The sequence below is a fragment of the Nyctereutes procyonoides genome, unplaced genomic scaffold (genome assembly GCF_905146905.1).
Source record: "Nyctereutes procyonoides isolate TBG_1078 unplaced genomic scaffold, NYPRO_anot_genome, whole genome shotgun sequence".
NCBI lineage: Eukaryota > Metazoa > Chordata > Mammalia > Carnivora > Canidae > Nyctereutes > Nyctereutes procyonoides.
Window position 1 is genome coordinate 31,036,778 of NW_026575047.1, and position 22,804 is coordinate 31,059,581.

General features: G+C 57.0%; 1 protein-coding gene across 4 annotated transcripts in view; it reads left to right on the forward strand.

The window, feature by feature from the left end:
* RGS12 (regulator of G protein signaling 12) overlaps positions 1 to 22,671 on the forward strand; it is a 118,688-nt gene extending 96,017 nt beyond the window's left edge. Inside the window, exons 5-19 of one of the 4 annotated variants that reach the window (XM_055326863.1) lie at positions 1,636 to 1,805; positions 2,278 to 2,370; positions 3,320 to 3,463; positions 3,991 to 4,170; positions 4,418 to 4,571; positions 6,119 to 6,195; positions 8,313 to 8,507; positions 8,872 to 8,945; positions 9,396 to 9,522; positions 9,872 to 9,968; positions 11,755 to 11,834; positions 12,221 to 12,374; positions 13,596 to 14,057; positions 16,911 to 16,973; positions 22,162 to 22,671. In XM_055326863.1, the coding sequence (XP_055182838.1) occupies positions 1,636 to 1,805; positions 2,278 to 2,370; positions 3,320 to 3,463; positions 3,991 to 4,170; positions 4,418 to 4,571; positions 6,119 to 6,195; positions 8,313 to 8,507; positions 8,872 to 8,945; positions 9,396 to 9,522; positions 9,872 to 9,968; positions 11,755 to 11,834; positions 12,221 to 12,374; positions 13,596 to 14,057; positions 16,911 to 16,973; positions 22,162 to 22,388 (2,297 nt within the window). In that variant the 3' untranslated portion in view covers positions 22,389 to 22,671. Of the gene's footprint in view, positions 1 to 1,635; positions 1,806 to 2,277; positions 2,371 to 3,319; positions 3,464 to 3,990; positions 4,171 to 4,417; positions 4,572 to 6,118; positions 6,196 to 8,312; positions 8,508 to 8,871; positions 8,946 to 9,395; positions 9,523 to 9,871; positions 9,969 to 11,754; positions 11,835 to 12,220; positions 12,375 to 13,595; positions 14,058 to 16,910; positions 16,974 to 22,161 lie in introns of those variants that run through there. The other 3 variants (XM_055326866.1, XM_055326865.1, XM_055326867.1) reach the window with 3 other exon arrangements.
* The last annotated feature ends 133 nt before the right edge of the window (positions 22,672 to 22,804 follow it).

Consider the following 22,804-nt stretch of genomic DNA (forward strand, 5'->3'; position numbering starts at 1 on the left):
GCAGATTCCACCACCAGAGTTTCTCAAAAAATAACATGTACCGTGTGGTGGAGTCTAATGAGCCACAGAGAAGAATTAAAATTATTCTTCTCTTATCTTGTTTAATCTTCTGGATCTTAAATTGTCTTCTATAGCAGCTTAAGTTATTAGATTACTCTCCGACTTTCTATTTTTCTTTTCTTTTCCAATCTAAATGCTTTTTGAGCTTTGAATGACTCCTGTCCAAGTGGCCTCTAGTTACAGTGTGGGTCCAATTTGACCCAATTCCTGGCTCTGCTTTCTTGGTCCTCTGTTCCCTGTTTTCGAGGGGCTATACCGTGGCCTCCTCGAGGCCCTCTGGGCTCCTGCTTGTGGGCATGGTAGCCTCAGGCCTGGCCTCTGCCCACTGTGCTCTCAGCATTGCTGTGGGCAGGCATCAGCCTAAAGGGTACTCGTCCCCACTTCCTGGTCCCCTGGTCCCTACTTCCCCTGGTCTGCCTCCCTGGTCCCCACTTCCCCCACTGTTGGCCCTGTGTCACTAAGAAGGTGCATTTACAGTGGTTGGCCTAGAGCTACAACCAATTCCTCCCTTGGGCTCCTTCCCACCACCAGCCCCGTTGAAAAAACACAGGATGGAGCACATGGACCCTATTTCATTAGTCAGCTTTGTTCCTCCAAGCCTTGCACCCATGCAGGTTAGGGATGCTCCTGTCCCGTGTCCTCTGGTCAGCAAGCTGTGGCTCGGCCTTCAATCTCCTTGGTGTTAGGACCTGGGGAGGAAACGGCCCCGTGTAGGACATTGGGACGTGCTGTTTGTAAAGAAGGGGATGCATCCATGGCAGATTATGTGTCTGGTCCAGCTTCTGGACCACCTGTGTCTTTCCTTGGGTCTCACCGACCAGGCCCGCCCTCGGGGATACTGAGAGGCCCAGCATGCTCCTCACACGAGGTGGGAGACAGTGACATGGGGCTCCCCGAGTCCCTCCCCTTCCCTTTGTGAAGGAGCGGATTATTCGGGAACTTGCCTAAGAAATGAGTGAACTCAAACTATTTGGGGTTATTTCATAGCCTCTGGGGAGCCAGCCTCCTGCGGCACATGTGGTCTTTTCCATGCTGGGGTGGCCTCCAATCAGTTGTCACAACAACACGTGTGGTTAAATAGGACGTTAGAGTGTTCTGCCCATGCAGAACAGGGCACACGTGTGAGTGTGCTTTCACACGGCAGACGTTCCCTCCAGACACAGAGCCGCGTCCTAGGTCCCAGACACCCCGTCTGTGCCCACTTCCCTCTGCTCCCCCCATGGTGACCCGGGACCTCCCGAGCCTTGCAGGTGGAATCACTGGGAGCCCCGTTGTGTCTGCGGCGCTCGCTCAGCCATTGACGCGTGCGTGGTTGCAGTTGTTGCTGTCCCTGCTCCGTGGATGTGCACGCGGCTGCATGAGGACTGGCGTGAGTCCTGTTCCACGCTCCATTCCCTGCCCCCAGAATAACGCCGGGTGTGCTGTCTGCACTTGGTGCAGATCATTGATTGAATATGTGTATTAGAGAAAGTGCCTTGGGGACAGCCCCCTGTTGCCTCTCAGAAGGCTGGGCCGGGCCCTGCGGGGCAGGCTTGGGGGATACACGTGCAGGTGAGGTGTATGCTGGTCCCACAGAGCTGACCGGCACTGACCTGAAGGACTGCGTGAGCAACCACAGCCTGAGCAGCAATGCCAGCCTCCCCAGCGTGCAGAGCTGCAGGCGCCTGCGTGAGAGGAGGGCCGCCAGCTGGGCCGTGTCATTCGAGCGCCTTCTGCAGGACCCTCTCGGTGTTCGATACTTCTCTGTGAGTAGGGGGGCTGTGGCGGGGCCCAGGGGCCCCAGGCCCCAAGGACAGAGGCTGCCCTACCGCAGGGGTCTCCTCCTGCCCACATGCTCGGCACACTCGAGGCCAAGAGGTTGAGGGGGGGCCTCTGCCCAGCCTGGCCTGGGCTCAGGGTGGAGGATCTCCCTTCAGTGAGGGCCGCGGAAGTTTCTTGTAAATGCTTGGAGGTCAGCTGCACGTGGCAAGGCTGGCCCCGGGGGAAAGGGTGCTCTGCCCTGAGGAAACAGCTGTGAGTGCCCTGGTGGTCCTTAAGTGCCCGCAGCTTGTCTGTCATTTAGGGCCTTGGGTAAGTTAGGGAAAGAGGTTTAGAAGCCCCTGGTGTCTGTGAAAGGTGAGCACAGGAAGGCGTGGGAATGAAGTAGCAGCTTGGGAGGAAGGCAGGTGCCGTGGGGACTACCTGTGTGTGAGGGCTTATCAATGGTGTTTTTCCTAGGATTTCCTAAGGAAGGAATTCAGTGAAGAAAACATTTTATTCTGGCAGGCCTGTGAATATTTTAATCATGTTCCTGCACACGATAAAAAAGAGGTAAGTTTGTTCATGCCTGGAGAATGAGATGGTCTCACTGTGGGCTGGTGTCTTTCTTTTTTTTTTTTTTTAATTTTATTTATTTATTCATGAGAGACAGAGAGAGAGAGAGAGGCAGAGATACAGGCAGAGGGAGAAGCAGGCTCCATGCAGGGAGCCCAACGTGGGACTCGATCCGGGGTCTCCAGGATCAAGCCCTGGACTAAAGGCGGCACTAAACCGCTAAGCCACCTGGGCTGCCCTGTGGGCTGGTGTCTAGTGCAGTTGAGGTCGATGTAAAAATGTTCTCATGTGGTTTTGAAACACTTCTTTTTCAGAGTAAGTTTCTTAACATATGCGATACTTAGTTTTGTGTGAACATGGCACGTGTAAGTCCCCTTGCTGTAGACTGTTACCAGCAGATGTGCTGCCACTCAGTGTGTTGGAAGGGGAGCTTAAATGCCCAGAGGGGCACCCTGAGAACATCCATTTGTACAGCTTCCCTGCATGTGCCACACATGCCATCAGATTAGCCCTTGCTGGTGCCAGTTCTTCCCATGGTGTAGTCACTTGAGGCCACCCATGGCCCTCCTTCCTGCCACAGAACAGGCCTCTTATCTGCTTGTAACCTTGGTGCTACGTGGACCGAGGTCTTCCATCACCCAGAGTGTGCGCAGAACACTCCACACACGGGATGGCGTGCCTCGGTGTCCCATGGCTGCAGCACCTGAACAGTTACATAGCCCACTGAAAAAATTCAGGGAGGAGCCTATTCGGTGAAAAGTTTCATACTGGCTTGGACTTTTATTTATTTATTCAAGCAAGAAATATTTATTGGGTCTCAAGAAAATGCATCTCTAGTGCCTGGACCTGTGTCCAGCATTTGGGATCTGGGAGTGACACCAGCAGCACACATGCATGGCAGGGGAGCCTGTGTCCCACATGTCCCACTCATGCATGTGTCCTTCAGCTTTCCTATAGGGCCCGCGAGATCTTTAGCAAGTTCCTGTGCAGCAAAGCCACCACCCCCGTCAACATTGACAGCCAGGCCCAGCTGGCAGATGACATTCTCAGTGCTCCTCACCCCGACATGTTCAAGGAGCAGCAGCTGCAGGTGATATGCCTCAGTTTCCCACAGGGACTCCTTGCCAGGGCTCTCTCCTTGTTGCCCGATGGAGAAGGGAGGTGCCCATGGGTGTGGGTGTAGCTGGAGGGCTCTCTGGGAGCAGGCTTCATTCCGGCAGTGAGGTGACACTCCCTAAGCCCCGCAGGCCTGCCTTTGGCTCCCTCTCTGTGGTCACTCCTGCCTAGGCTGTGTGTGATGTCACGAATGCATGGCTGTGATGTGCACATAGGTATGGAGTTTTTTCAGTCCTAGGACATTACTGTGATTAAAAGGGTACATGGGGCCTACTGCTTTTTAGAGCATATATCCTGCTGGCCCTATCAGAGATGACTTCTGTTGCTAAATCATATGAATAATTTGGGGGGAAAAATGGAGGAAAGTATTTTCAAGGCGGTTCTCCCTTCCTTCAAGTCTCCAGCCACTGTGGGTTTCATTCTTTTTTAACAAGAGCTTCTCCAGGATTGCATGTTAGCTTGTCGCTTCAGAAGTTAACCCCTGTTGCATGTGCTCTGTAGATCTTCAACCTGATGAAGTTTGATAGCTACACTCGCTTTCTCAAGTCCCAGCTGTACCAGGAGTGCATCCTGGCTGAAGTGGAAGGCCGCTCCCTCCCTGACGCACAGCAGGTACCCAGCAGCCCGGCCTCCAAGCACAGCATCAGCTCAGAGCACTCCAGCGTGTCCACGCCAAAAAAGGTACCTGAGCTCCAGCCACGTCCTCTCAGCAGAGGGGAGCTGCTGTGTGGAGCAGATGCCGCTAGGACACAGCCCTCCTGGGAAGCACCCTCTCCCCTCAGCTGGGGGGCGGACGGTGGCAGAGCTGCCCTGTGGCTGCTGGAGGGTCTGTGCCATCCCACAGACACTTTACAGCTCTCCTCAGCTTCCTTTCATGCTTCATGTAACGTTGAAATAATGTTCTGTTAATGTCTCCATTGGACGGCAGCTGAGTGGAAAATCGAAATCAGGAAGATCCCTGAACGAAGAGCTGGGGGATGAGGATAGTGAGAAGAAGCGGAAAGGAGCCTTCTTCTCTTGGTCGAGGACCAGGAGCACTGGGCGGTCCCAGAAGAAGAAGGAGCATGGTGACCACACAAACGGTTTGTGGATGGAGTGGCTCAGGCACAGGCGGGGTGGCGGGGCCAGGCTCAGAGGCTGGGCTGGGAGAGCACGTCTGGGGTGTGCAGAGTGCAGTGCTGTGTCTGGGGTGTGGTCCCTCGAGGGTGGGCCCACCAGCTTCAGTGCCTTTTGAAAAAGAGGGTGAGGGTGTGTTCCAGCCCACTTGCCCTGGGCCAGGGGACCCTGCAAGGGTGGTTTCATGTCCGGTCCTCTCCAGGCCTCTTGGTAGGAAGCTGGGAGGGGAATTAAAATATAAGTATGCTGCCACCTGTGCACCTAGACAGCCTCTCAGTTTCCTTCCTAGGCACTTTCCTAGGTGTGCATAGGGCTACATGGGCCTTTGTTACTTTTTTTTTTTTTTTAATTTTTTTTATTATTTTTTTAAATTTATTTATGATAGTCACAGAGAGAGAGAGAGAGAGAGGCAGAGACACAGGCAGAGGGAGAAGCAGGCTCCATGCACCGGTGCCCGATGTGGGATTCGATCCTGGGTCTCCAGGATCGCGCCCTGGGCCAAAGGCAGGCGCCAAACCTCTGCGCCACCCAGGGATCCCCCTTTGTCACTTTTTATTGTAAATGTTAAAGGTCACCTGTTCTAGATATTTTCTCCCTTGGTTTCTTCCTTGTGCAAAGCTCAGAACATAGTGTGAGAGGGACAGGCTCGTCCTGGGGAGTGGGTGAGAGGGAATGAAAGCACCTTCTGGATAAGGCAGAGAAGGATAGCAGTGACACCACGCACGAAAGAGCATAATGTGGAAAGGCTTTGGAAGGATTTTCTTCTCAAGGGATTCTCAAGAAAGGAATTATTTTCCAGGAAATAACCCTCAGGCTCCAGGCCTGGGTCCCCAAGTTTGAATGGGGCATTTATGGAGAGAGCACAGGTAGGGAGCACCTCAGGGAGAGAGGTGGTAACAGCTCCCAGGATGGGGCCTGTGCTGTGCCAGGCCGTCTGTAGAGCATACATTTTATCTCTTCCTAGAGCAGTGGGTGCACTGTCTTCCTGTGCCCATTTTACAGATGGCAGTGCTCCTGGGTGTGCCATGGGTGGTTAACAAACAAGTGTTCTTTCAAAAGGAGAGGCAGACAGATTTGCAGAATTTAGTCAATGAGAGAGCACCATGGGGTTCAGGGACCCCTGAGTACTGGGGAGACAGGAACGGTTGCCTTGAATAGCCTGTCTACCAGAGCAGGACCGCAGGACCTGGGGCTCCCTGTCCCTGGCAGATCATTAGAGAAACATCTGGAATGGGCTTTAAATCCTGATTCCGGGGCATTCCCCAGGAATTCTGACCTGGTCAACTGGGAATCTGCTTTGGAAGGTGGGCCAGTGGTTCAGAAGGTTGGGGGGACCCGGGGCTGCTGTCTCCTCACACCCTGGCCTACAGTTGCCAGCCATGGCTCAGCACTCTTTGCTCAGCCTGAAGGGTGGGGTTGGGAGATGTGATAGTAAGTGAGGTTTCGGTAGAAAGTGCGGAAAAGCGGAGACGGTGCTGTTTGGTTTTCTGAGTCACTGTGTTTCCCCATCAAGAGCCCCTGCATGCCAATGGAGGCCTGGGCCGCCGTGAGTCGCAGGGCTCCGTGTCCTCTGCGGGGAGTCTGGACCTGGTAAGTCACCGCCTCCGCCTCCCCAAAGGCCACAGCAGACTGATGAAACCCCCCTCAGTGTTGAGTCACGCAGAGCCCACACTTACAAAGCCCAATGAAAGTGTGTGTTGGACGTGGGGAGCAGGGCTCCGGCCGGGGCGCCTGCCAGCCCGGCACTCTTGGCCGCATAGGGACACATTTGGCAGATGGGGGAGGGCTGCTCCTTGAGTGCTGAAGATATTTCTGAATTTACTGTGGATGTCTTATTGCTCTCATTCAGTTGCCATGTTTTGAACTCCTGCTAAGAGCAAACAGAAGGCTCTGAAGCCAGGTGCTTTGTGTTTGTGTCACAGTTGGAATAGCCCATTAAGGCAAACCTTCCTGTGTTTGTGTTTCTGCTGGCAGGGGCCTGTCCGAGGCAGGGGCTCCACCTCCCCTCGTGTCCTGCCCACAAGGCCCCAATCTCTAGTTGGGGGTGGGAGGGGGCGGCGCTGGGGGGCCTGCGGGCTGTCAGCTGTCAGTCTGATAGGGTTTGGAAACCCTCCTTGAACAACATCCTAGTCACTTGTCATTGTCCAGTGACAATGTAGCATATTATCCCTTCTTCAGTTATGCTGTGTAACAGTTAAAAGCTGGAGGGGTTTAACTATGTGTCAGTTCGCTGTTGCTGCTGGCCCAACCACCCCAAAACTCTGGCTTAAAACAAAGACCCTTTATTCCTGTATCTTTGTTGTCCATGGGAAGGGAATAGTTGGGGCCATCTTATAATCAGCCTACCACCTACAAACTGTGTTTTCCGGAATGCTGTTGGGGTGGCAGAGAATTCTAGACCGTCAGGAGGAGATGGTGACAGGGAAGCACCATCCAGGGCAAGCTGCACATGAGGACATGTGGGGCCCCGTCTGCAGCCAGTGGCTGCTGTCGTAAATCAGAGACCACGGGAGATGTCCTGGAGAGACCCTGAGGGGTGCTGCACACATGGAGCCCTGGCTGGCCCCTTGGTTGGTGCCCTACCTGCCCAGGAGCCCCCATGTCTGGGCTGGGGTCCTGGTGCTGGGACAAAGCACTAAATAGCAGTTTCCTGTGCTCTGCTGTAGTCCGCGAATAATGTGGACGATCTGATCACAGGTGCTCCAGAGCCACTGCCTACTTGTCTCCCTGTCCACCTTCCCCTATCCTGCAGGTGCATCTCACTGCTGAGTACTTGGCAGCTGAGAGGCCTTGGGACGGGGGCAGGTGAACTTGGGCCGTGTCCTCACCCAGACAGAGTTGTTGCGCATCCTCTGGGCAGAAAGGGCACCTGAGGCCTCAGCCTGTCCCTGGTGCTGTCAGGGTGGCCCCTCTGCCAGCAGCTAAGGAGGATCGCTGCCCTGCCCTCCCTACACTCGCCATCCTGAGCACTGAGTAAAGTTCAGAATGGTCGAAAACAACAAAACCCCACCCCTCACAGCTTTCTCTTGACCCAATAGCTGCTGCCCCGCCAGGGGTCTTTACCCCTCAGGTGATGTTCCTGCCTCCTGACCTTTGTCTGAGCTCCCCGCTCCCTCTCCCAGCCTGTGTCCCTCAGGCTGACTTGCTGTCTCCCAGCCTGTGTCCCTCAGGCCTCTCAGAGAGACCTCTAGTCCTGGAAGTTCTGGTGGGAAGAGCCAGGAAGATGAGGACAAGCAGCGGAAGGGCATCCCAGACTGGGTTGGGCCTCAGGCCCTCTAAGGGCGAGCCAGCCGGCCTGGTGGGCCCCCAGTGCTGCAGGGGAGAGGCAGGAGAGTGGGTTCCACAGAATGACTCCCTCTGCTTCCAGCTCAGGGAGGCTAAGACAAGACCCCTGAAAACAACATGGGAAGGGCCCCTCCTATTCTTACCGAAAAGCTCACGAAATATGACCGTGGGAAATGGTTTGATGAGAGAGTAGAGGAAAAGACCGGAGATACAGAGAGACCTGTCTTCTCTCCTGTGTTTCTGTAGAAGCCCCAGCAACTTTGTTGGCTTTTTGTACACAGCAGCCTTTCTGCATTTACAGAGCTCCGTGTAGGACAGGGAGACACACTGTATGATCTCCCTGAGCACATGCAGGCTAGTGAGAACCCTTCTTGGGGCAGCCCTGCACACCTGCCCATAACACTGGTCTCCCGGCTTCCCAGTCGGATGCCTGTAGGACCTTGATGCCAGAGCGGGACAAGGCCGCCAAGCACTGCTGCATCCAGCTCCCCGATGGGACGTCCTGCATGGTGGTCGTCAAGGCAGGCTTATCCATCAAGGAGGTCCTGGCTGGGCTCTGCGAGCGACATGGCATCAACGGGGCTGCCGTAGACCTCTTCCTGGTGGGCGGGGACAAGGTACGGGGCTGCCCTTCCCATGGGGGATCCTGCACCTGGGCTGGGGTGGTGGGATGGCGGGTCTGTTTGTCCTGTGAACTAAACCTGCCCAGTCACCTGAGTCTGTTGCCTGGAGCAGGCCCTCAGTCTGACTGTGCTCTGCCGCTGGAGGCCGACCCTGAGAGCCCAATAGCCCAAGAGCCCGTGCAAGGGGCTCTCGGCACGCTAATGTTAGCTTGTCTGCAGCGTGGCCTCCTCTGGGTGGCTGTTTCTGAAGCTGCTCCTTTGCTTGGTGGAGCTGTGCATCCCACAGCGGTTGGGGAGCACTTCAGGGATCTCATCTGCCCTCTGATGTCAGTCTCTGTTTTCTTCATGGGTTGCAAAGCCTCTGGTGCTGCATCAAGACAGTAGCATCTTGGAGTCTCGGGACCTGCGGCTAGAAAAGCGGACTTTGTTTCGGTATGAAAACTGCCATGGCTGTGTCGTGAGGTGTCTGGGGATGTCCCCGTGAGCCCTGCAGCCTGGTCGGGGAAAGGAAGGCTGGTGCCTGGGGGGTGGCAGCGGCCACAGGGAGGCCCCAGGAACCCATGGGGCCAGGGGATCACTCGCTGTCCTGTGTCGTGGCTACCATAGGGCCGCACTCTGGGATGCACAGGCGAGATGGCAGAGTGCTGGCCATCTGCCAGGAGCGGCCCGTCTGCTGCATGTGATGGCCCACCAGGAACCTTAGCGAAGCCCCCTGTGGCTTCCTTCTAGTGCTGAAGCTGTTCCACAGCCACAGCCTGGCACTGACCTGCTGACCCCACGGTGCCAAGGGTGGCCTGTGGTACTATATGGTTGTGCCCACAGGGAGGAATAGCTAAGTTTATATTTGCAGCAAATATGTCATGTCTCTCCCCCTCCAACCAGGCTGGATCTAGTTCCAATTAACCGGTCAGTGGGACTGAAGGCCAAGCCGACCAAGCCCGTCACAGAAGTACTGCGGCCCGTGGTAGCCAAGTATGGCCTGCAGCTGAACGAGCTGGTGGCCAGGCTGGTGAGTGTCTTGTGGGGGGAGCGTGGCTATGCTCCCTGCACAGACAAACAAGCTCATAGAGGCCTGCTTGCCTCTGATGCTCTGCAGATGGGAGCATGTGGAACCAGAGGCCATGCTGAAGCCCTGTGGGGAAGAGCTTCACTCGAGGGGAGTCCTGTTGTCCGTCTATATCTTGATCACTCCCAGCAGGCTCTGGGTGATAGTTGAGATGCGGTTTTGGTCCAGGGAAACCAGAATGAGAAACAGCACTAGAAACCCCTTCAATATTCCTGCCATTTGCAAATCTGCTCGGCCAGCCGGCCGAGTGACAAGAGCACTGAGTTACTCAATGTACCATCTCTGTCTCTAGAGTGGAGAGAAGGAGCCCCTGGACCTTGGCGCCCCCATATCAAGTCTGGATGGGCAGAGGGTCATCTTGGAGGAGAAGGAGCCTTCCAGGGCAAAAGGTGAGTGAGGCCCTGAGGCTTCCACTGGTTGCCCTGGCCTGCTGGGGTCCGCTTTGTTCTGCCTCCTGGAAGCCCCCAGCCCTGCTAACCCCCCTGGTTTCATTTAGGGTCTTATGGGGCCTGGAGAACCCCTGCCATGGCATAACTCAACCCCAGCTGGGTGTCTGAGGGGCCCAGCCTGATCCAGGCCTGACTGTGGGCAGGAGGCAGCAGGACCAAGAGCTCAGGGGCCTCACTCCAGGAGCCACATGCCTGCTGACAAGGGGGGCAGTGTCCTCTCAGCTGTAACAAGGGACGATGGGCCTGCTGGACACCCCCCTCCCCCCAGGGTAGGATTGCTCTGAGGTTCCAACACTCCCTGTGTCCAGGGCTTTGGCCAGAGAGTGCTCCCTTCTGAGGGGCCTCAGGATGTCCTACATAAGGGACACAGGCCCTGCAGTAGAGGAGGCAGTGGACTGGGTGCTGGCACATCCCCACTACTTCTTGTGGGGAAAATTGGGAGGTTTACAGAGCCTTTTCCATCCTGCTGCCTCTGCCATGACAGACCTCCCCTGGGGACTCTGAGGTGCCCACTGCCAGGTGCCAACCTTGGGGCCAGCAGTCAGTCCCCCATGCTTCACTCTGATGCCTTGAGAGCCCATGCTCCTCCTCAGAACACCCCACCCCCTTCTAGGTGGAGGGCAGTAGGAAGTGGGTCCCCTGGAGAGGGCTTTCTGGAACCACCTACTGAGTACCCTGGCCAGGAGATACTTTGTAAAGAACGGCTGGGTGCAGCTTTGGGCTGTTTCTTCCCTTTCCTGGTCTTCCACCCAGCAAGGACTGGCTCTGCTCCTCAGCATAGCTGGGCTCACTTCTCTCTGTCCCGGTGGATGCCTTCAGGGTTCCAGTCCCTGCCCCTCTGCCCCCCTGTTGCAGAGGAGAAGTCTTCCTGGGCCCACCCTTGGTTCTAGAATGCTTTTGGGCAGCCCCGGTGGCTCAGTGGTTTAGTGCCACCTTCAGCCCAGTGCGTGATCCTGGAGACCCGGGATCAAGTCCCCCATCAGGCTCCCTGCATGGAGCCTGCTTCTCCCTCTGCCTGTGTCTCTGCCTCTCTCTCTCTCTCTCTCTCTCTCTCTCTCTCTCTCATGAATAAATAAATAAAATCTTTTAAAAAAAATAGAATGCTGTGCTCTCTTTCTGGGACCTGGTAACTGGGGCCGGCAGGGTGAGTGGCCTGAGCAGGGCATGGCTTCCCTCTGGCCTGTTTGTGCACAGGTGAGTCTGAGCATGGCACCTCAGGCAGGTACTTCAGTGTGTTTGTAAAGCTGTGTATAGGCAAGAGTGCTGTTATTCTTCTTCTTGGTTCTGGCCTGGACATGTGGTTTTTGTGTGGCTGGTGTCAGCAGAGGCTAGTCTGCAGCCCTGACTTGGAGCAACAGTCATATTTGAAAACATATATTCTAAGTCTGAGACTCTTCTGCTTTCTAAAGAATATTCTTGCCAGATAGAATCTGAAATGAGCTTTTCTTTTGCCATGCCTCCAGAAGGTCCCCATAACTGCGGTGTAGGACCGGCATGCCTCTTGCACCGCTCCACACAGCGTCTCCTGCCCCAGATGCAGCAGCTGGGGGAGGGCGATCTTTTGTCTTCTTGTCCTGCACCAGGGCTCTGGCCTGTATGTGCATATCTAATACAAGATTTCTAATATTTGGGCTTCTCTACAGTTTTCTCTCAAAAACAATATAAATGTGGTTATGTCTGAATGTTCAATTCACTGTCATTACAAAGCGTATTTCATTATGTTTAGGATCCACAGATAAACAGAAAAGTGCACCAGCCAAACAGAATATAGCTGTAAATTCCAGTTCCAGAAATCACTCGGCTACGGTAATTCCCCTCTGCCCCCTCTGCACAGTTTCCTTGCCGCTGACTGGTGCAGTGCCGGGGTGGGCTGGGACCCCCACACTCTTCTGTCACCCGTAGTGCCCACCGGCTGTCTGCTCAGAGCCGGCCCACACCCTGTCCCCCTTCTGATGCCTGGCTCCCTCTAACCATGAACTGCTGGCTTCCCGTTTGCTGTGTTGGGGGTGGTTGTGCCTTACACGTTCCTATTCTTATAACTTGTGTCACTGTGATTGTTTTTTCCGCAAGGCACAGGACATCTGTGTCAATGTGATCTGTATTTCAAAGGTCCTTTTTGTCTCTAACTGATGGATTGTGTGTTGTCATGTGTCTGACATGTAAGCAGAACTTTGACTTTCCTTCTAATGCAGGGAGAGGAGAGAACGCTAGGCAAGTCTAATTCTATTAAAATAAAAGGAGAAAATGGAAAAAATGCTAGGGATCCCCGGCTTTCAAAGAGAGAAGAATCTATTGCAAAGATTGGGAAAAAAAAATATCAGAAAATTAATTTGGACGAAGCAGAGGGTATGTGTACTTTTTACAACTTCCGCGTTTTCTAGTGAATGCGATGTCAGTTTTCCAGAGCGATCATTAGGACTTTCTTTGAGCCGTTGACATCAGAAGGATGCAATCCCTGTCACACCAAGCATGCCCCTTACCCCTGGGTCAGCCTGAGGCTGTCTGTGCCGCTCCTCTCAGTTGTCAGACTGAGCATTGGGCCCCTTGCAGGCCAGGCCAGGAGTGCCCTCGAGATGGGCAGCAAGCAGACCCCAAGGGTCTGCCCATGCCCCCTCTCCCTGGCTCACATGAAGATCAGTTAGTGTCAGGGGGCCCATGTCAGGGTCCTCACCAGCAGGGCGGGGGCCCTGAGACAGATTTATTCCTGGACCTGCAGGGGAGGACCCCCCGAGAGACCCCCAGAGAGGTGATCTCTTACAGAAACTTCTTTTTTTTCTGAAAGCTTCTAAGAGCAGAATCAAAACTAACAGCTGTTAGCATGACCTGAATTTTTGATGCAAGGAGTGCTCCCCAGGCAGCCGGGCCCACAGCTAGCTCCCTGTGAGGCCTTCCTATTCACCCCCTCCCCTGGCCATTGCTGGCCACCATGGAGGCAGAAGTGAGTCACAAGATTTGAGGTTTTAAAGTCCTTGTCATCCTTCAAACACCAAGAGTGTAATTTAAATGCTAGAGAAAGCTCAGCTTAGACTCCTACTTTGAACAGTGAACTGCAGTTATGGCTGCTGGTCAGCCCAGGTAAGGAGACAGGAGGTCTGGGGGAGCCAGCGAGGGGGCTGGGGGCCCTACCAGCACCACACTTGGCCAGGGGCACTGACCCTGCGAGGCGCTGTGTTCACTCGCTGCCCTCTTGGAGTACCGCAGGCTCCCTTGTGCCTCAGTTAGCCTCCCTGTAACCATCAGAAGGGAGCCAGGACTCCAGCAAAGGGTTTCCAAGTGTAATCAGAAACCCCGTGCCAGAGTTCGGCCCACGAACACGCTTCTCGAACCATCCCCACACCATGTCCAGGCAGGGGTTCTGGTCTATTCGAGTCTGGGCTTCCTAGGACTTCACAGGGCAGGGCCTTCCCTGCAGCCCTGAGGGTAGAGAGGGTGCCAGGTATGAGCACCTGGGGCCCCGCAGCCTGTAGCTTCAGGGCAGTGGGATGAGCTTTCCAGATGGTGAACTTTTTGCTGTGCTGGCCTAGGTGGGAAACTCTCTAAGACTCGATGTGGGGTTTTTTCCACTAGAGTTTTTTGAGCTCATTTCCAAAGCTCAGAGCAACAGAGCAGATGACCAGCGCGGGTTGCTGAGGAAGGAGGACCTGGTGCTACCCGAGTTTCTGCGCTTACCTCCCGGCCCCATGGAGCTTGCCCTTTCCTCACCGAGCGCGGCCAAGAGCTTTGGCAAGAGGAGCTTGACGGGCAACGGCAAGGAGAAGGCTCTCCAGCCCCAAGAGGCATGGGGGCCCGGCCAAGACTTCCGCGAAAGCCCAGCAACAAGCCCCAGCTCGGCTGACAGCACCCCGTTCAGCGCCCCCCTGACCCCCTCGCCCCCAACACAGGAAGCTGAGGCCGGGGGTGTCCAGACCCTGGAGGGCGAACATGTGGCCGACCTGACGCTCACAGGGGAGGGGGACATGAGCAGCCCCAACAGCACTTTACTGCCGCCAACCCCCACCCCGCAGGACTCGGCCGGACCTCCAAGACCAGGTACCTCCGGCTTTGACCCCCCTGCACACCTTTGACTCTCTGCTACTCCACTGTCCACCTGGTGTTATCCACTCAGTTTCCAATAAAAAAAAGAAACAGCTATGGTAAGTCCCCCTCTACCTATAATAATCACTCTGTCAAGGTTCCAACGTGACCTCTGGTGTTCTATTCACTGTGGGCCCCCTCTGCATTTTCTGAAAGGAGCACCTCTGCGTGTGGCCAGGACAGGTCACGGAGGGGCTCAGGCCATGCAATGCTCTGGGAAGGCTGGTGCACGTGGGTGGTGTCCACCCCTGCATAGACAGTGACACTCCCCTGCCAGCCTCTTCCTCCCTCCTGGGTCCACTGAGGCCTCCCAGCCAGGCCTGGGGACTTTCTGAAAATGTATGTGCTATTCTTAAAACTTGGATAGCTAGCATTTTTAGTGTTGTAGTCTCAAGACTGAAAAAAATAGCATTTGTCTTGAGCAACTGGTAAAGTCCTGTGTGTTTGGAAGAGAGCGAGTGTGCTCTCTGGCCCCGGGTCCACTATAGGGAGGGAGGGCTGCACACACCGGCCCCATTCCAGTAGACTGCAGGTGCGTCTGGTTCCATGTGGGCTGGGCCGTGGCTCGGTTCCCAGGGAGCCAGAGGGAGTCCTGGGGTTCCCTGGCCTGGAGTAGGCCTGGGCGTTCCTCCAGACGGATGCTCGGGTTAATAGGAATGGGGCTGAACGGTCCAGCTGCCCAAGAGCTGCAGATGCCACAGGTGGAAGCAGGGCTCCTGGCCTTCCAGGAGTAGTTCTGCCCTGCTCTGAACCAGTGTCACGACGTGTGCCTGTGTCCCCACCCTTGTCCCCCATCCCTGTCCCCTGTCCTGTCCCTGTGCTGTAGACAAGGAGCCTTTTCAGTGGACACTTTGGTAGACCGCTGGTGGCTATCCTTTCTCCTCTGTGTGCTCTGTGATGCGCGGACACTGACCACCAGACGTGTGGTCTGCTGTTGGGGATGACATGAATGCCTACCTTTGCTCAGGCCCCCGCCCAAGGTGCCAATGGCAGTCTGAGTACACCCCAGGATCGGGGGGCCAGGGAAGCCATCGCTGCTATGTGTTCTGTACATATGTACATAGCTGGGCACTTTGGAACACACATGCCATGTGGGCGGGCTCCCCTGGTGCCTTCCCACTGAGACTGCACACGGACTCAAACCGGGAGAAGCCGTGGTCTTCCCGTGTGTCGCGCTTTTGCACGTCTGCGCTGTGGCTGACTTTCCCTTTCTGCTCTTTGTAGACACCTGTATGCAGGTCCACCTGTGTTCTGAGTCTGTGTGCTTCCAAGAGTAATAAACTCTGGATCATGTCATCGGACTGGTTTAAAGCTCTCTTCTTTTTCTTTTGAAAATTTCTTTCCACTTTCAATGGGTCTGCCGTAGTATAGTGGCTTTCAAAGATGTGCCATTCACTCAAGAGATACTCTTGAGCACTTGCCATGTACCCACACACAGCTGTGTAATGGGGAGCAATGTGAGGGGGTGGCTTGAATGACCCTGGGAGGCCACCCTGGGACAGGAACGGGAAGATGCAGCACCCTGCTTGGGCCACATGGAGGCCAAATGGGTAAGGGGCCTCCTCTCCCTGAGAACACCGATGGCCTTGGTGGTCAGGCCTCCCCTGTGTGCCGTCACCTCCAGGGGAGAAGACTCTGGGTGTCAAGTGGTGGTCAGTAAGGCTGCCTGGCTGAGATCAGTAGCTGGTTCCTCCAAACCTGGAGCCCTCGGGGCTGGCAGCCCTGAGTTGGGGCTGTACCGGGCTGTCTGGCCCATGTGGTTCACCCCCTGGGGGGCTGTTTTCCCACAGAATGACCATCAGCCTGGGAAGTGAACCCAGGCTTCTCCCTTGGGGATGTCACACCTGCTGCATGCTGGTGTCTCTGGCCTGTCAGCGTGGAGGGCAGCTGGCACCAGCTGTGCAGGAGCGTAGGTCTTCCCTGCACCCTGGCAGGCTCCTCCTAGCCAGACTGGTCCCATGGTCAGCCCAAGCGCCCCAGCAGGCCCCTGGCTCTCTGCTGTCCTGAGAGGGAGGGGCTCTGGCCATAGGCTCTGACCCCCACCCCCATCCCCCATCTTCCTGGAGCTGACAAGCTTGTTTGATGGGAAGGGCCTCGGTCTTGAGTGTCCTTCTGCGCAACACACCATGACCCAACTTGGCGAGGGCTGGCAGCCTGAGGCCTCTGGCGGGGTCTTTGTGGTTCTCTGTGTGGGAGAATCACTGGCCCCATTATGTGTCGGGCACCTCCACATTGCAATGAAAGGGAACCCACCCCTGAGATTCCTCCATCAAGCGAGGGAAGAACATCTTTCACACCCCTGGGGCTGGAGCACATCTGTACCTAGCACTGAATTTTATTTCTCAGGGTTTAGAAGGCAGGTCTCCCCCAAAGTTACCCTCATTGATTCTAGCAGTTGCTGTGAAATATTTCTTAGCTACATGGTGGCCACCGGGGATCGGTTCAGGGTAGGGAACACGGTGAACTGATATCCCTGGGCTTCGGGCTCTGCAGCTCATGGTCACATCCAGGCCATGCAGCTAGTTGGGCGGCTACCACCGACAGCCCCCAGGTGACAGGGGTGTCTTCCCGAGGATCACACTGCTCACTCACGCTGGTCTGCCACCCCCAGTGTCCATGTACAAAGAGGCTCATCAGCAACCTCAGGGCCAGAGGATAGAGGTTTTCAAAAGGACTTGTGGACCAAGAAGTAACTCCAGTGCAAAGAGCCCCTTCCATACATAGGTACACTCTTAAATTGAATCCTGTGGTTGCTCTGATCCTAATTGCCACCTGTTTTCTCCATCGTTATCTCTTTGGGTTCCAAAGACACGCCGGGAGTTCGTGGGCACCCTCTGGCATTTCCCGTCCTGGGAAGGACCAACTGGGGAGGTACGTGTCCTCAGGTCCCAGCAGAGCAAGAGTCCCAATTACGAGTGTGGGCCGCACATGGCCCATGCCCAGGGTGGTGCTGGTCTCTCTACTGTGTGAGAAGATGCCTATGTCCACGTACTCAGAGAGGGTGTAAGAATTATGCCCTATAGAGCACTGGCTTCCTAGTGAGCAGAACACATCTGTTGAGTTGAATGTTTGATGAACGTGTCCAGAGCAGCAGAAGGGGTCACATTCACCGCTGACTGGTGGCCCCAGCAGCTCCTACCTCAGCCCAGCCCAACATTTGCTTGGTGTCAGACCTGAGGCTGGGCTCCACTTGTGAGTAAAGAGTCAATGGCTAGGAACCCCAGGATATAGGGCTTGACCATGTGGGATTTGGGAGAGGTCTTTGCAAGGGGTCACATGGCGCCCTTCCCCAAAGGCAGGGTTCAAAGAAATCTCTCCTCAACTGCCCTTCTGTCCGAGCGATGGATGGGCCAAAGAGGGCCAGGAGAGCCCCATGCCCCCACCCCTCACCAGGCTCCAGGCAGGCTTGGGAAGAGCCAGGCTTTCTTCCTCACTGGTCTGGCCACACTGGCGTTGTGGGTGTGGGTCAGGGTCCCTGGTTGAGCTGCTCCTAGCCCTTTCAGGAGGCCAGGCTCCTGGGGACCCCACCAACCAGCTGCCCTTAGCAACTGTGGGGCCCCTTGGGGGCCACATGGGCACAGCTGCCAGCAGGGCCATGCACCGCTCCCTAGAAGGAGTCCCCACACAGCTGTTCCAGCCTAGGGTCTGGGGGGGCTCAGATGCAAGGGGATACTGCTCACTGGCTAGGGCAGTTTTCCCCTCTTGGAGACCTCATCCAACTATGCCCAAAGCCACACCCAGTTTCCAGAGTGGCGGCTCTTGGGAGCCCACAGATGGCTTCCTAGCTGACATGTGTGGCCCCTGGCCCCTCACACATAGCCCACCCAGAGGGGGTCGCTATGGCCTAGTGCTGTGGCTTCCATGGGAATGGAACTGGAGCCTTAAGCAGAGGCCACAAGCCCTTGGAGGGGCCACAGCCTTGACCTTGGCAGTGAAGGTAGCCAGACCGCACACCCCCAGTGTGGCTGCAATCCTAGAAGCCCATCTGCACCCAGCTGCTCAGTGGTCAGCCCCCATCCCCACCCTCCCTTTTCCCCACTGCCTCCGGCCACAGCCCTGGCATGTCACACCTGCTCGGCCCCAGATAATGGGGAAGCCAGGACCATAGCCACAGGGAGGCCTCCAGGGCCAGCCATGCAGGTGTCCCCAACCCAGGCCTCACCTCCTACTCCCTTGTCCTTCCCCACATCTTCACTCATCCTTTCAGGTGTCCTCTCTCTCCAGCAGATGCCTGGCCAATCCGTCTAGGCGGCCAAGGTGTCCCCACCCCGAGCATACACCTACTTTCTTGGATGAGACAACCCAGTCCTACCCAGTACAAACCATAGCACACACACAGGTGGCTGGCTTTTTCAGGGACACATAGGTGCCAGGGGCCTCGATGGGAGCCCTCTTGCCCACAGCACATGTTCTGGCACCCTGGCCCGGCTCTGCTGGAGTAGACCTGAGCAGACCTCCCGTTAGATGCCTGGCTGGGAGCCTCCACAGGCTTCCCGGGGCTGGCCCGGCCCCCTCCCCAGACCCCATCCTCCCAGCTGCTGAGGTCTACAGCCTGTGTCTCCTACACAGCCACGCTCCGTGCCCGACCTTTTCTGTGTATGCTGCCCACTGTCCCTGCTCTACCTGACTTCTGAGGCTCACTGGCCCACAGTGTGACCCAGCCCCACCTTTGTTGTCCCCTGCTGTTCTGGACCCCAGCACTGGGGCTCCTGCCTGTGGCTCCTCCCCCACATCCATGCCTGCACCTGGCGTCGCCCTGAGATTGCCCGGTCCCCATTCTCCCTGAAGACATCCCCTGCTCTCACTGCGTACTGCCTTTTGCTGTAGTCCTGGCACTAGTAGGTGCTCAGTACAGATTTACTAATGAAGGGTTTTAATCCAGTAAACAACCCCTCCACCCCCTGCCATGTCCAGACATAGCCCAGTGGGTCTGGGGATCCGAGTGGAGAGCTCCCTTGTACATTTGATGGACTGGAGCCAGGGCTTGGATTGGGGCTGTCCCTGTTCTTTCCCATGGGGACCCAAGAAGCCTCTGTGAAAGCATGCAGAATGGGGTACCCAAGGTCAGGAAGGGCCTTGGAAGGGCCAGGGGCCAAGGGCAGACTCTGGGGTCCCGGTCCCTGTCCCTGGTCCCCACCCCTCTCCCCCAATTTTCTAGTTCAGCGGTACATACACCTCCTTGTGCTGTAGGAGCTTCCCAAGGGCAGCCAGAGGCTTCACAGAGATGTCGGGATGGCCTGAAAGGACACCCAGGATTTGGCCTCACAGATAGTCCAGAGCATGAGGGACAAGTCACAGCGAAGCAGCTGGATAACAGGGAGGGTTCCTCTTGGTCAGGAATGGCCGTGGGACAGGCAGCTGGAGTTGATCCTGAAGGAGAGCTTGGAGATGGCCAAGGGGTCAGGCCATGCCCCGGGACCTGGTCCCCCCCAGTGTAGCCCTGTACTGTGCTGTCCCTGACAGGGGGGTCCTGGCCCTGCCATCCCATTCTCCCTTGATGACCAGAGCAGACCTGGCAGTTGGCTCAGAGAATGCTAGTGGCCAGATGCAGGGGTGGCCCAGGGATGGATGGACCACAGACAGCTGGCAAGGAGCAGGAGGGGCTCCCTGGGTTCCAGATTGCAGTGAAAGCCCCAGCACAGTCATGCTCATGTTCGGAGAGGGCCAGCCAAGGGGCAGGGTCTGTGGTGCCCCAGGAAAAGGAAGGTCCAGCAGAGCAGCCAAACTGGGCAGGATAGCGTGTGAGTGTTTTAGGGACCTGAGACAGGACCTTAACGAGCCTCACCCTAAGTGAACCGTGTAGAGCAGAACCAGGCTCCCTTGGGAAGTGGCCGCCCCTGGGGAAGTGCTGATGAGCGCTTCGGAAGGCTGGGCTGGCGGCCGCTCTGGGGCGGGCCCTGGCCCAGGGGCTGTGACACATGCCTGTTGCATAGGGCTGGGTCCTGCCACTGAGTCACAGGTCTGGGGCTGCCACTGATTCAGGAGAGCGAGTCTGAACAGGGCAGGCAGGAAGGTCCCAGACTGCAGCCACCCTCCCTGTGTTGCTCACATCCTTGGCCCATGGACTGACCCTCTACCCTGTCCTCAGAAGCAGTCATTCCTCCCCATCCTGAGCCCACTGAGCCCCTGGGAGCCAGGGGACCCGTGGCCAAGGCCTGAGTGCCCCTTCAACTCCCTGTCTTCCCAGGGGTCCTTGTGGGGCTGGATGGGAGAAGCCTGGGCTCTGGAACCTGTGTGGGGTCACCGGCCCTTCAGTGCTTCAAACAGGTGCCCCAAACAGGTACAGAGGTTAAGAGGGCAAATCCCTGCCTCTCTGCACATCCTGTGTCCCAGGCGAGGCCTAACCCTACCCCATCCATGTCTGGGCCCTGCAGCCTGGCATTTGGGACTGTGGGGACCCAGTGATGCGTGGGGGACAGGGTGGATCCCAGTATGCCCTGGCAGGACGGCCATCAATACGCCTGAAGGGCCATGCCGTGTGGACCTCGGGAAGGCAGCCTTTCCTGGACCCCCTCCCCAACATGGCTCCACCACCCATGGACCTGCCTGGATGGGTCAGGCCCTGAGCAGCCCTGCTGCAGGCCAGGTACCCTTCCACCTCCTTGACTGGCTGCTGAGAGGTCGGCTGGCCACTGTCGAACAGAGTGCCTGTCTCTGCCTGCAGGCCCAGACTGGCCTGGGGAGGCCGTGTAGAGGCACCTTCAGAGGCATGGGGTGTGGTGGAGTTGGGGCACTTTTGGGGCCATGGAGCAGCCCAGACTCCTTACCTCCATGGTCACCCCCACTTCTTCTAGGTCTTGAAACCAGGGAGGAAGCAGTCTTCCCCTCCACCAGCAAGGCTGGGGAAACTGAGGCCTAGGGACAGGTCGTCATTGGGCAGGACCCAGTGCCCCTAGGGCTGCACTCCTCCTCCAGCCTGTCCACTGTGGGCCATGGGCCTACAAATAGGACAGGGCTCCTACCCACTCTAGGGAGCCAGGGAGTTCAGGGAGAGGGCTGAGTGCACACCATGCCCACCCTGAGCTGGTCCCTGGACACTCCATCTGGAAGACACATTTCTGCCCACCATGGGCCCTGCTGGGAGACACGACGGCAATGGCCCTCCCCAGGGTCTAGAAGCTTCCAAGACAGTTTCAGGCAGCCCAGGGCCTCTGGGCCAGGGGGCTGCAGGGGGGTGGGTATGGAACTTGGAGCCAGATGCCCAGCTGACCACTGAATGGCCTGTGAGAGGGGCAGGCAGTGTGGCTGGGGTGGAGGGAAGGGGCACTTGGCCCAAGGTGTGCGTGATGGGAAGGGAAGGTGTCAGGGGGTGCCTGACTCAGGAGTTTGTGAGGGTGAAGACATAGCCCCGAGGCAACAGTCAGGAGGACAAGCAGGTGGCCAGGGCTGGGAAGGGTAGTCAGAAGACAGGCTGGGGCCTGTGCCCACTGAGGCCTATAGGTGGAGGTCTGGAGTGCCCGGGGAGAGATCTTTCCCTGAGGGCCCAGCACCCACCCCCCAGGACCACCCCCACCAGCCTAGGCACAGGTACCTCCCCTGCAGTCTACTGGCGTGGCCAAGGACCCCATCCCACTTACCACCTCTCTGAGGACCCCTTGGCCTAGCCCCACCAGGAGGAACCAAGGGCCATACTAGCTTGGGATAGGGTGGGTCAGCAGGTAGCTGAGATCTGTTCCTGAGCCTGTGGCTTCCACTGTGTGGGGGTTCTGAGGGGCATGGGTGACCCTACCCAGGGCCCCCACCTTCTGTCACCCTACACCAACCTCTGTGACTCCTGCCCAAAGCCCCCTTGGCTGGGCCTTGCTTGCCCTGTGCAGCCCACCTGCTGAGAGCACTCTGCTGTTCTGGGTGGTGGTGGGGCCCAGGAAGGTCTGGGGGCTTGCCAAACCGGAGGCTTGAGGTCGGGCACTCTCCCCCAGACCCAGGGCACCCAAGGACAGAGATCACTTGTGTCTGAGTGATGAGGGTGGGGTGTGGTCTCCTGCCCTGGGTGCTTGCAGGGCTCCAGAGCCCAGGGCAGGGCAGACAGGTGACAGTCTCTTTCTTCTCCTTGTGACAGGAGGCGGGGCCAGAGGCAGCCAAGGCCTCCCAGTCAACACCATCATCGACGTGGACCGTGTGGCTGGCTTGGCACCCGGGCAAGTCAGCAGCATTCCCAGGGTGCGGACAGGTCCCCAGAGGTCACAGGCCAGTGGGCCCCTGACATCAGAGCTCCCCAGCCTGAGCCCCGTCCCAGCTGGGCCTACCAAGCTCAAGGCCAGCCCGCACCATGCAACCTTCGTCTGAGGCCACCTGAAGCCCCATCCCCACTGGCTGTCCCTCCTGCCGCCGCATCTGAGCTGCCTCACCTGGACACGTGTGGAGGCCTGTGGTCTCGTGGGGACAGCCCCATATCACCTGGAGGGCCTTGGAGGGGCCATATTGGCCACCACGCCTTTGGGAGCCAAACTAGGCGAGGGCAGAGTGGCCTAGCCTTGGACGCTCGCCATGGCTGGCTCAGAGGGCTCCTCAGACCCTGCCCTGCTGCCCCTCGGCCTCTAGCCTTCCCTCAATAAATCAACTTTGGGGACCCCCCCGAGTGTCAGCCTCGTGCTGGGTGCTGGGGTCAGAGACCCTGCCCTCGGGAAGCCATTATTTTGGCCCGTGTATCAAGGAGAGGGGTCGAGGAGATGATGGCTGAGGTCAGCGTGGGCAGAGAAGGA